Below are 12,757 nucleotides of genomic sequence, written 5' to 3' on the forward strand. Positions count from 1 at the left end.
CTCGTCTCAGTGTGTAAATCACATTTCTTCTCTTTCTATCAATCACTTCCTGTCCGGACGACCTTTGACCTCCCCGGTTGCAGCAGCTGATTTTTTTTTTTTAAAAGGGGGGGGGGGGGTCAGCAGCTCCGTCACGATACACTGTGTGACCTGTGCCAACACAAAACTGAGTGTGTGTGTGTGTGTGTGTGTGTGTGTGTGTGTGAGAGTGAGACAGAGATAAAGTAAAGGCAGAACAGGAGGGCGAGAGAACAGACTTGATTCATGTCTTCGTCTTTATGCTTCCTGTTCCTGTTTCCTCTTCCCATCTTTCACACACACACACACACACACACACACACGCACACACACACACACGCACACACACACGTCATGTGGGATTGAGCACAGACAGACCGTGTGTATCCAAAACAAGCTGGGAAAGAGAGCGAGGGAGGAGAAGAGGTCAGAGTTCGTAGACGTGATGGAGTCATGACAGGTGTCATGTGTTTCTTCTGTGTGTGTTCTTCTCTCGCTCTCTTTCATCTGCTTCAGTTAAACCTCTCTCTCTCCCCCTCTCTCCCCCTCTCTCTCCCTCTGTCTCTCTCAGGTCTGGGACTCTCATGCTCAGTTTTCATGTGTGTGTGTGTGTGTGTGTGTTTGACTGGCAGCTAATCATTAACGAGGAGTGCTCCAGCAAAAGAAAAGAGAGACGATGTCAGAGAGGGGGTGAAGGAAAAGGAGAGAGAGACGCAGAGTTCAAGCCGGAACTGAGTCACTTGTTTCAAGAAGAGAAGTCGAGATAAGACGAGAAAAACAAAGATACTCGAACTAGAACTTCTCCACCAACGACCAACAGTCCTCCGTCTATCGTCCAGTTCTGAACATGAAATATTTATCTGTCTCCTAACATATCATATCATATCTGTCTCCTAACATATCATATCTGTCTCCTATCATATCATATCTGTCTCCTAACATATCATATCATATCTGTCTCCTAACATATCATATCATATCTGTCTCCTAACATATCATATCTGTCTCCTAACATATCATATCATATCTGTCTCCTAACATATCATATCTGTCTCCTAACATATCATATCATATCTGTCTCCTAACATATCATATCATATCTGTCTCCTAACATATCATATCTGTCTCCTAACATATCATATCATATCTGTCTCCTAACATATCATATCATATCTGTCTCCTAACATATCATATCTGTCTCCTAACATATCATATCATATCTGTCTCCTAACATATCATATCATATCTGTCTCCTAACATATCATATCATATCTGTCTCCTAACATATCATATCTGTCTCCTATCATATCATATCTGTCTCCTAACATATCATATCATATCTGTCTCCTAACATATCATATCTGTCTCCTAACATATCATATCATATCTGTCTCCTAACATATCATATCTGTCTCCTAACATATCATATCATATCTGTCTCCTAACATATCATATCATATCTGTCTCCTAACATATCATATCATATCTGTCTCCTAACATATCATATCTGTCTCCTATCATATCATATCTGTCTCCTAACATATCATATCATATCTGTCTCCTAACATATCATATCATATCTGTCTCCTAACATATCATATCTGTCTCCTAACATATCATATCATATCTGTCTCCTAACATATCATATCATATCTGTCTCCTAACATATCATATCTGTCTCCTAACATATCATATCATATCTGTCTCCTAACTGAGGGAAAGAAAGTGAAAATAATCGACATCTGAAGGAAATCAGTACAAAACTAACCAACAAGTTTCAGGTTTTAAAAACTCGATCGTGTTGTAAATAAAGATGGCCGACGCACCTCTGCTTCCTCCCATTGTACTAAAATGAAGCTAGAATATCCTGGACACCGGCGCCGCCACCTATTTCTAAAACATGTGATTCAGAGCAAAACAACAAGGAGACTTTGAACCTAATGATTTCAAGAGCAAAGGAACTACACATCCCATGAACCATTGGGATTTATCCTTTCTAACGACTCCCGGCTGCTTCTAATGACACGTGAGCGGTCGTTGGCGCAGCACTGACGAAACGTCAGTATGTGATCGTCTGTGACGTGGTTGTACATCGGAAACAACGTTTCGTGGCTTGAAATCACTTCGAGGTTCGACTCCATTTTGATTCAGATGTTGTTATTGTGGTTCTTGAGACGAGATGTCGTGTTTGCTTTGACCAATCACGAGCCACAGCAACGCAGCACGGCCACGTAAAGTCAAGTGCCCGGATGTTCCTTTGGGAAAATAAAAGATGTCCAGGTGTTGAACAGGACGTGTGATTGTTCGTCTTCATTTATGTTTGAAAAAAGAAAAGAGAAAGAAAAAAGAAACAGCAACGTTCATTATTTTCACATTTTATTTATGAAAAAATATATTTCTTGATTCTGACATTAGGCACATTAACATAGACATATATACAATTCTCTTTCATAAATACACAATTATTTACAAAGGACAAAATTAAATAGGAAAACTATGTTCTGGACGATATGTACACATTGCATTGTTCTTAAATTAACAAAGATAGTACAAAGACACGACTACACAGGAAAAACACGTATTTTTGGTATCAGATGGATTCGGTAAAAAAGACGGAATAAAAAGTCTGCGAAGTCCTTTTTCAAAAAATGTAGGAACAAGACTCGAAGACGTGAGTGACTCAAAATATCCTCTTTGAAAAATAAATCTCTCAACTGGATAAAAAACAGAAACACAAACCTAAAACCCGTGAAGTGACTCCAGCTGAACTCTTCAGGTTTGAATTGTTCGATTATCTGCTCACGAGGTGGAAATGAAGGAAACAGCTGATTGTGCTGATTCACCTGAAACCTCGTTTAGACTCAGATTACAATCTGGGACTCAGGATTAAGATTTAAAAAGATGTTACAGGTTGAAGAAGACGGTTCACGTGGATCTGAATATGATTCTGAGCTTTTAAAGACAGTTTGAACATGAGATCCAATAAAACCTTCTCCGGTTTTCAGAAGAAACAAATTCTATTTGTTGTTTAAATGTTTCACCTGAAGAGGCACTTTCAGAGTTTGTGGTTTGGACGCTGATTGTAAGGCTGATGTTCTTCCTCTTCACAATAAGATGCTTCACCTCCAAAGAAAACAAGAAATACAAAAAATGGACGGTTGTGACAGAAATTCCTCAGTTCGTCTTTCAGATCGAATAAAAGAGGAAAAGTTCAGGTTTTTTGACCTGAAACTAAAACGTTCGATTGTCCATCGGGTCCGTCGACCGATTTGATTGACATCTTATTGTGAAATTGTACAGGAGACGGTTGCCGTGGTGATTAGGAAGCATAGGTAAGGCACCGGTCTTTCTGATTGGTGGAAAAATCCAACTCTTGACATGTCATTCATATTTGATCCAAAGGAAATTGTAGAGAAATAAAAATTATATTAAGATTTAATGTATAAAAAAGATAAAAAAAGTGCAAATGATGCTGGACATTCAGTCTTCTCCTCTTTTCTCTCCTCCTCCGCTGCTCTTTCTTTATTTCTTTTCCAAAACTGTCGGAGTCAAAGTGGGAAAGATTCTTTGAAAAGCCTTTTCTTTTTGTGTCTCACCGAGCAGGGTAATAAATATTAAATTAAAAAGTGATACCCGCTGGGTGAACTGTCGTGGACAGAGAATGCTTCAGGTCTTCAGCATCAGAGTCTGTCTGAGGTCAAACCTGCGGACGACACAGAGGAACAGCGGTTACTCGTCAGTGTGAATCCCGAGGTGGTTCATGAACAGTTACTAAAATCAATCAGCTTCTTTAAACATTCAAAGTTTTAGATTTGGCAACTGTGACTTCAAACTGAAGTTCATTAAAAGATCTTCTTAGAGGAAGCTTGAGGTCATTTCGATTTGTTGCTTCACAATAAAATGAAGAAATAAACATTCTTCACTCGTCGGTCGCTCGTTGTTTCTGACGAGCTCATTGGTTTAGAAGAGAACATTTTGTGGGTGTGTCCTCACCTCAGTAGCAAACACACACTGCTCCATCTGCTCTGGAATGATGAACACTGGGTGATACACACTGTCCTTTGCAAAAGTGAGGGAGGGCATGATGATGGACGAGTCGCACTTCTTACTGTTGGAGAGAGAGAGAGAGAGAGAGAAAGTTAGTTCAGTGTCAACAACGAAGACAGAAAGACAAGCTGCGACTTGAAGAGACGGGAAACCACGAGGGACAGAAACAGAGACAAACACAGAAAGACATCGTAGTATGGACAGGTTCTTACAGGTCGAACTTGTTCTTGCTGAGACGCTGCTCCTCATTCGCCAGGTTACAGTCCGCCATCTTGTTTTTAAACATGGCCATGTTGTCGCTGCCCTTCTCCACCAGCGCTGCGTCCTTATTGGATACTTTGATATGTCCTCCGGGGATGAGGAAGGCCTCCTTCTCCCTCAGGCTGCCCAGCGGTGCTCCAGGTAAGCTCCCATTATTAGGTCCGACCCCACCGATCACTGCGTTGCGGTTGTTTACTGCCTCCAGGTCGTTCTTCACCGATCTGGAAATGGCCGCCAGCTCCCTGCCACGACGTAGCTGTCGCAGAATGTGGACGGCAGCACACAGCAGCAGAGCTAGCGTCACCAGGCCGAGGGTGACCGCGGCAACAAGCGCAGGAGAGGAATCGCTGTTGACGGTTGGCTTCGTGGTGGGTGTGGTCTTCACAGAGTACTCGCACCGGGCGCCCATGAAGCCATGCGGACACTGGCACACCGGGCCCGAGAAGTGGGTGTAACACGTGCCACCGTTGTCGCAGGGGAAATGGTCACAGGGGCTGGAGCGCATGGAGCAGTCCTTACTGGTGAAGCCGAGCGTGCACGTGCAGGTGAAGTCATTGATGCCATCCACGCAGGTGCCAGCGTTGCGGCAGGGGTTGCTGGCGCAGTCGTCGATGTTGATTTCGCAGCGAGATCCTGTGAAGCCTGGACGACAGCGGCACATGACGCGGTGACCGACGTCGAGACACTGAGCGCCTGCAGAGAGACGGGAAGTATAACGTTAATATCATCGTACAGAAAATACAGATTTGGGTTGAAGGTGGAGACAAAACGGATGGAAGCTGCTGCTGCTGCGTGAATATGTTAATGAGAAAAGGCTAAAAACGTTCCACCCAGAGCGGAGCCCTGAGGGACGCCAACGTGTCTGCACAGATTTATCTCGATTCTCTTACATGTCGAGAAATAATCATCTTGAAAAGAAAGATCTGACAAAGATTTGAAGAGAGTTATTTCTGGATGTGCAGGGACGGCGGCTGATGCTGATGAACGAACGAGAAATAACTCAATCGCCAACACGTTTGAATTCTCGGCGGATAAAACGCAGACAGAGTTCATGTGGAAGGAGGCTCGGCAGAGGGACAACTTGTTTATTACAACGTCTCCTCGCAACAGATGCAGCTGGACATAAACATGCGTGTGATTAGAAACCAGGAAGTCACATGACCTGCCTGGACAGCAGCGTTTAATAACTGAACACGATGAATGAGAAAGAGCGTCAGCGACTCTTTCTCTGACGATCAATCTGGAGCACAAACACCGACCCAGGTCCATATCTGTTGGTTGTGAGCAGGAGCCGAGCAACAAACAGCGATGAGTTCTCTCATGAGTTAAAACAGATTCCAGATAAGCAGGCGTTAATTTCTCCACAGTAATGAGGACCTGAGGGAGGACTGTCGGCCGAACTGGGATTCTCAGAGACTTCAAGATGAAGCGATATCTTTTTATTTTGCAATGAAAGTTTTGAAACTGGAGCCTCGTGATCCTGACTATTTGTCTGCTCTTGTTTGAAAAGACGGGACGTCTGAAAACGACGGAGGAAACTGAACAAACCCTGAGAATGAGTCATCTCTCTGCTGAACAACATTTCTAACTCAGTGGCATCAAAACATTCTTAAGCAGCTTTTAATCCATTTTCACCACAAATCATTAACAGTTTCCTGTTGGGCCTTTTTGTAAACCACCCGTCACCTTCCTGGCAGCGTTCCCTTCATTTCTCACTGCTGGGAAAACTTGCAGAGACACGACAGTTGCTGCAGAAATAATCGCAATGTACATCTGACCTGCGCTGGAAACACAACTGACAAACTGAGAAGAAACTCGTGTTGACTTGATGGATTGTCTGTTATTTTGCAATCAGAGACAAAAAATACAGGCGTCTCTGACAGAGCCTGGTGGTAAATGTTCAGCACTGATGCAAACACCGTGTAATTCAAAACAAACGGGTTCAATGTGCGCAACACAAGGCCGAGACTCAGTTCAGCAGCACAATCACACGGATCTTGTAAAACTCAGAGACCGGTTCCACATTTTCAGAGAGAAACGAGCCGTGCACCAGCACCGACTCCTCCATCCGACTGAGAGCAGCTGTCAGAGCTGCATTCCTGCCGAGACGCAGCAGAACGCAACCAGGTAAAAATAAACAGAGAGAGGGAGGGCGCCGAGAAAACAGGTTTACAACCCAACGTATCTGTGTTATCTGTGTGGGAGCTGATGAGACACGTTCAGAGGCTCAACACAGGAATCAAACATCAGGAGTCTGCGTTCAGTCAAATCAGTGTGACAGAGGAAGCAGCTGATCAAACATCTGTCCTCACTCAGTTCAACCTGAACTTGTGGCGTCGCAGGAAGGTTCCGGGGAAAAATCCTTCTTCTATCACGTCAGAAACTCTGGCTCACGGTTTGTGTAGAAACGAGATGAACACGGGACAAAGCTCCGACCGACACCTCGGGCACTTCTGCTCCATGTCTCACTTCACTCTAAACAAATTAATCACATCCATACAGTTCCCAGGAGGAGGGCAGATCCAAAGATATGGACGTGTCTCAGAGTTTGAGCCAATAAAGACAAATATTCTGGATCAGACTTCTTCTACAGGTTTAGAGACACGAGCCTGATTAACAGATTAGACTTCAAATAACTCGCAGCTTCTCAAAAGCAGAATCATAAAGTCCGACTTATGAACGTTCACCTGAATCTCTTGTTACGATTCAAACCAGAAATCAGTGATTTCACTCGACATTTAAAATCCCAGAGAAGGAAACAGCAGAGAGTGTCCTGTGTTCCTGGAACTATTGTCTCTGGAGACAATGATGGTTTGGCTGTAAAACAACTGCAGTGAATAAACTGTTGGTTCGTACCATTAGCGCAGGGGTTGCTGCTGCATCTATCGATTCTCTTCTCACAGTTGGAGCCGGTGTAGCCGGCAGGGCAGCGGCAGCTGTAGCCACCGGCAACGTTCTCCACGCAGGTCCCTCCGTTAAAGCACGGCCCGTCTGCGCACGTCATGGCGCTGATCTCACAGTTCTTCCCGTAGAAGCCCTGAGGGCACGCGCACGAATAATCGTTCACCAAATCCTGAGGTAGAGGTGGGAGGAGAAGACAATGTCGTCATGCTCTCTGATAAAACTTCTAGATCATTCATCTCAGTGGGAGCACGTGTGATGACACCGTGTGTCAGATCCGCCGCAGCGACTTACTTTGCAGCTGCCGCCGTTTTTGCAGGGATTGCTGTCGCACTCGTTGGTCTCGATCTCGCAGTTTTTGCCGGTGAAGCCGGGGCGGCAGGCGCAGGTGTAGCTGCCCTGACCCGTGTTGGTGCACGAGGCGTCGTTCTGACACGGCTTGTGGTTGGTGCAGTAGTTCAGGTCTGTGGAGAGGAGGAGCAACAGGTTCGGTTAATGAATCGACTCTGGGATCATTGAAATCTGCATTTTCTGGTGAAGTCAGTGGATCAGAGGCTGAGACGCCCCTGCTCAGATGTGTTCTTCAGTTAACCGGCTGAAGACAAAAGACCGTACAGAGAAAAGAGAAGGGGACCAAGGACAGAGCCCTGGGGGACACCATGGGACATGTGAGGGGAGGGGGGGACCAAGAGGTTTGACGGTTATTTGATATTTCGCAGATTTTGTGGGCAAATGTTTTCTGGTTGTGTCTCTGATTTGCTCGTATTCAGACGATGATCAACTTTAAAACCTGATGAAACCACAAGTTCACACAATCTAGAAATCTGACATCAGTGTTAACGACGTTAAAAATCACAGGAGTCCTACGATATTTTTAACTTGTTGATTGTCAGGAATCATTCGCTGCTCTTTCACTCGTAATACTTGAAATGAACAAACACTGAAAAGCTATTAACGCAACTGATTGTTGTGTGTGTGCAAATTATTTATTCGCAGAAAATTGTAACATTTCATCGAATTCGAGAATCAACTTACGGAGATTTGAAACTTGAAATATTCGGTCCATCAAAGTCGTCTGCGATTTCTGTTAAAGGTGGAATTATCGATGTTGAACGCACGAACGTTTGAAGTTTTTTTTATCTGCGCAGGATTTTCGCTTTGACAAACTGATTCTAAAAACAACAAAACATCTAAAAGTAGACAAACATCTGTGTGAACGGACGACAGCAGGTGGTCTGAGGGTGAAGGTGTGAATGAGCCACATGTCGCAGTGTGTCGACCTGTCACTAGGGGGCGTGTTTGAGGCAGAACCCACCTTGGTCACAGTACAGGCCCCCCCAGCCTTCCTTGCAGTTGCACTGCCACGGCTGTTGGCAGGTCCCGTGGAGGCAGCCCGGGTGTCGGACGCACTCATCGCAGCGCTCGCCCTGCCAGCCCTGCCGGCACACACACTCCCCGGGAGACTCGCACAAACCGTTCGTACTGCACCCCGCCGCACAGATGGCTGATGGGAGGAGAAGAGGGAGGGAGGTTGAAGAAAGAGAGGGAAAGGGAGAAAGGGGGAGGAAGAAGGAGAGAATATTACTATGAGTGTATGTGTCTCATGTTCGAATCACAAAACAACTCTCCTCCCCTCGCAGGGGCCTCACACACACACACACACACACACACACACACACACACACACACACACACACCCCCTACAAGTGCATGTTAAGTACTGAACGAAGCAGCTGGCCTACACAACAAAAGCAACACATGCCGTCTCCTTTCACGCAAGGCAGCGCACATTAAGCTCCAGCGCGTGTCCCTGTTAAAGCGGGCGGGCCGGGGGCCGACTCTGGGCCGACCAGGGGCCCATTGTTGGGCTCAAAACAAAAGAAGCGCGCACACACACACACACACACACACACTGGAAATGACAGAATCTTTTTTTCACCAGGGTCGACCACAGCGTTGACAACTGCTTGACTTAACAATTTCAAGGCCACTGGACAAAAAGATGAAGCGCCAAGGGCCATATTCACCCCCCCCCCCCCCCCCCGTTCTGCAAACGTTGGGCTGAACTGTAACAGATTTTTAAAATAAGCTTCACTAATGTTCGGAGGACGGATGCTGGGGACTCCTGACTGTAAGACAGAACACAGCCTCCGTGGGTTTGAAATAAAAACATCTTGAAACATTTCGACTTTTCGATCCGACAGGAAACTTTGCTGAAGATTAAAGCAGCAGATGAAACGAGTCAGTTTAACTTTAATCTTGCAACACGATGAAGCTCTAAAGGAACGTTCTGCAGTTTCCTGACCCTGAGGCGGTTAAATTACTCTGAGGTCACGGTCCTGAAGCTGCTTCAGATCAAACTGAAGGAAACGAGCGCTGGATTGATCACAGGTTGTAGCTAATACTCACGATCAGTGCAGTACTCGCCGCTCCAGCCCTCCAGGCAGCGCCGGTTCCCCCTCTCGTCGCAGGTGAAGTGGCCGAAGGTGTCGTTTCGGGGGCGGCAGTAGGAGGAGCAGGCCTCGCCGTGGTAGTACTCGTTGCACAGTACGTGGTAAGAGTAGCGGAGCTCGCTCTGGTCTCCAAAGTGAACGTCCTGGGACCACTCCCCTCCGACGGTGAGGTGGCGTCTGGTCGCCATCCGGCTGATGAGGTTGTTCTGGTTCTCTGGATAAATGAGGGAGAATTTTAATATTTGAGTTTGTTTATTTTAGGGAGAAAACTACTTTTTGTTTCTGCGACTTAAAATAAATGTGTAAATTTAATGTAAGAAAAAAAAAAACACAACTGGAATCTAGAGACACGTGGTCACATCGGAATCTGCTCCTCACACCTGAACTCAAACATGAACGTTTGTCTAGTGCAGCGGAGGAAACGGTGCCGCCTGGCGGTGAATCAGTGACACTGCAGCAGCAGCGGTTTTTACCTGTGGACTCCAGACCTGAAGATTCTGCGTTCCAGGCTTCGATGATCAGAGAGAAATTTTCCTGCGGTGAAGAGAAGGTGGATTTAGAATCACACGCACATGTAAACGTCTGGTGGAACCTCGTGTCGATGAGACTCTGGACTCTCTTACCGGCCACTTGAACGGGAAGGGAACCCTGACGGGCGCGCTCTCGGAGATGGATTTGGAGTCGGCGTCGAGGATGTCAGTGAGCGCGGTGCCGTACGTGCACGGGTTGTTGAGGTCCCGCGAGTGCTTCAGACACACGCGGAAAAAGATGTGGCAGCCCCGGGACTGAGAGGGACAGAGGCCGCGGGAGCTGGTGAAGGAGTCGATCTTCAGCTCGAAGACCCCGGAGGAGAGAGCCTGAGGAGGGGGAGGGGCAGATGCATTAAACACTGAATCAGATGGAATAGAATAATGCGCACAAACTGGAGGACATGCACGGAACACGCACAACACACAACCCGTGCATTTCTGCAAAAGGCTCAAAACCCTTGTTTTCTTCACATTTCTGCAGACTTCACAGATTATTCCTGAAGTCTCTGCACGGGATCGTTTTCCACCTGAAGATCCGCGATTGCAAAATAACGAAAATGTGATGAAGTCCCGCAGAAATGAGGGAAGCGCGAGAGAGAGCTCGGCACCGCTGCGCGTAAAGACGCACGTCTGCAAACCTCCGAGCGTCTCCGGAGAGGAGCGAGAGCAGCTCGGCTCTGAGGGGAAGATTTAAAATGTTGAAACTCACCACCTGAGCTGAAACAAGCAGCGCGAGACCGCACAGGAACACACGCGCCATGGTGAGTGCGCGTGGGAGCTTCGATCCGATCAGTGCGTAAAATCAAAAACGGCTCCAGTGGAGGCGCAGAGGGTCCGGCGAGGAAAGAGTGAAACAACCAACTCCCCGTGGACGAAGAAAACCCAGGTGAAAGGTCAGAGCAGCAGAGTGTGTGTGTCTCTGTGTGTCTCTGTGTGTCTGTGTGTGTGTCTCTGTGTGTCTCTGTGTGTGTCAGCGGTCTGGAGAGAAAGTTGAACTCCGCTGGAGGCTGAACTCTGGACTGAAGCTGCAGCAGCTCGAGCTCCTCTTTATACCGCGGAGAGTGGGGGGGAGGGGGGGGGAGGACGCTGTAAAAAAAAATTTCACCTGAAGAAGCCTCCCCCTCCCTCCCCACCCGCCGCTGCACGCGCCACGTTCTGACTGAACCAGGTTCATTTAAATTTTAAACCGAAACTTTAAATTAAAAAAAAAAAAAACTAACGACAGAAATGAGCACGCGCCTGAAAAGACTTCAACACGTGACGCACGGTTCAGTTTCATGTAAAGTCCGGAGCTCGTTTTTACAGTGCGGGGGGGGGGGGGGGGGGGGGATCACAGCGGGGCAATAGAACAAACTGTCAGGAGACAAATGTTCTTTTACTCTTTTACTCGCGTTCACACGTTCATGCAATAAATGAAAGGAAATAATTTCAACACACACACACACACACACTCAGACACACACACACACACACACACACACTCACTCACTCACACACACACACTCACTCACTCACTCACTCACTCACTCACACACACACACACACACACTCACACACTCACTCACTCACTCACTCACTCACTCACTCACTCACTCACTCACACACTCACACACACACACACACACACACACACACTCACACACTCACACACACACACACAGACGGAAATTTAAAAACAAACAGAAAGAAAACAGAAAGCAACAAAACGTAAACAGTCGACAGATTCACATTGATGAGATGACGTCAAATAAAACGTAAGAAGCCAAAGTGGCTGCAGCTCTAAAGGTTCAAGAGATGAGATGAAGTTGAAATGTTGAAAACAGAGGAGAATCAGAAAAGTCAGAAATAAACAAACTTTACATGCAAACATCAAAATAAAATCCCCACAGTGTGAATGTGAACACAAAGAGTCAACCTCTAGAACCTTTACAGTGAATAGAATCTTTACAGTGAATAAAATCTTTACAGTGAATAAAATCTTTACAGTAGAAACTCTAATTATCACTAGATATTAACGAAATCAAATAATTGATTAAAACTTTAAATTGTTTTGTGTTTTTACATGTGACAGGAATTTATTTTAAAATCTACACTTTCATTTTCCCTGTGAACACGCCTACCTTACAGTACACACACACACACACACACACACACACACACACACACACACACACACACACACACACACACAGGCAGGAACAATTAATGCTCTTCAAGGAGAGAGAGCAATTCGATCTGGAAAAGTCAGATAAACTGTGTGTGTGTGTGTGTGTGTGTGTGTGTGTGTGTGTGTGTGGAGGTATTATCATATACCATACCCCCCCCACACACACACACACACCTGCAGGCTCTGACGTCACTCACAAACAGGAGCATTTTTAATTACGAGTAAAAAAATATTCATCATCAGACTCTTCTCTGTGACGTCACACAGAGGCTGAACACTGATCATGTGACCATGAGAGGATTCGAACCTTCATGTTTGAAGTGGAACAAAAGTTTGAGTCCTCAATGTCGATGACCTCACACACACACACACACACACAC

The 12,757-nt window shown here is 46.0% G+C and overlaps 1 protein-coding gene across 1 annotated transcript; it reads right to left on the reverse strand.

Moving 5' to 3' along the window:
* Positions 1–2,381: 2,381 nt before the first annotated feature.
* Positions 2,382–11,231, reverse strand: dlc (deltaC). The gene is made up of 10 exons (XM_069534605.1): positions 10,920–11,231; positions 10,304–10,537; positions 10,154–10,214; positions 9,637–9,894; positions 8,543–8,731; positions 7,522–7,691; positions 7,183–7,399; positions 4,278–5,019; positions 4,012–4,126; positions 2,382–3,721 (listed from the first exon to the last, which is right to left on the reverse strand). Exons 1-10 carry the CDS (start codon positions 10,968–10,970, stop codon positions 3,716–3,718), a joined length of 2,043 nt encoding a protein of 680 aa, XP_069390706.1. The 5' UTR covers positions 10,971–11,231; the 3' UTR covers positions 2,382–3,715.
* Between the last annotated feature and the right edge of the window lie 1,526 nt (positions 11,232–12,757).

Source organism: Paralichthys olivaceus, chromosome 11 (genome assembly GCF_024713975.1).
Source record: "Paralichthys olivaceus isolate ysfri-2021 chromosome 11, ASM2471397v2, whole genome shotgun sequence".
Taxonomy (NCBI): domain Eukaryota; kingdom Metazoa; phylum Chordata; class Actinopteri; order Pleuronectiformes; family Paralichthyidae; genus Paralichthys; species Paralichthys olivaceus.

Bases quoted from the DNA above. Each gene is read 5' to 3' on its own strand.
- dlc (XM_069534605.1), bottom strand. From the start codon at position 10,970: ATGGCGCGTGTGTTCCTGTGCGGTCTCGCGCTGCTTGTTTCAGCTCAG. The intron at 10,538-10,919 runs GTGAGTTTCAAC...CCCCCTCCTCAG, and splicing joins TGCTTGTTTCAGCTCAGGTG to GCTCTCTCCTCCGGGGTCTT. The intron at 4,127-4,277 runs GTAAGAACCTGT...TCTCTCCAACAG, and splicing joins AGCAAGAACAAGTTCGACCT to TAAGAAGTGCGACTCGTCCA.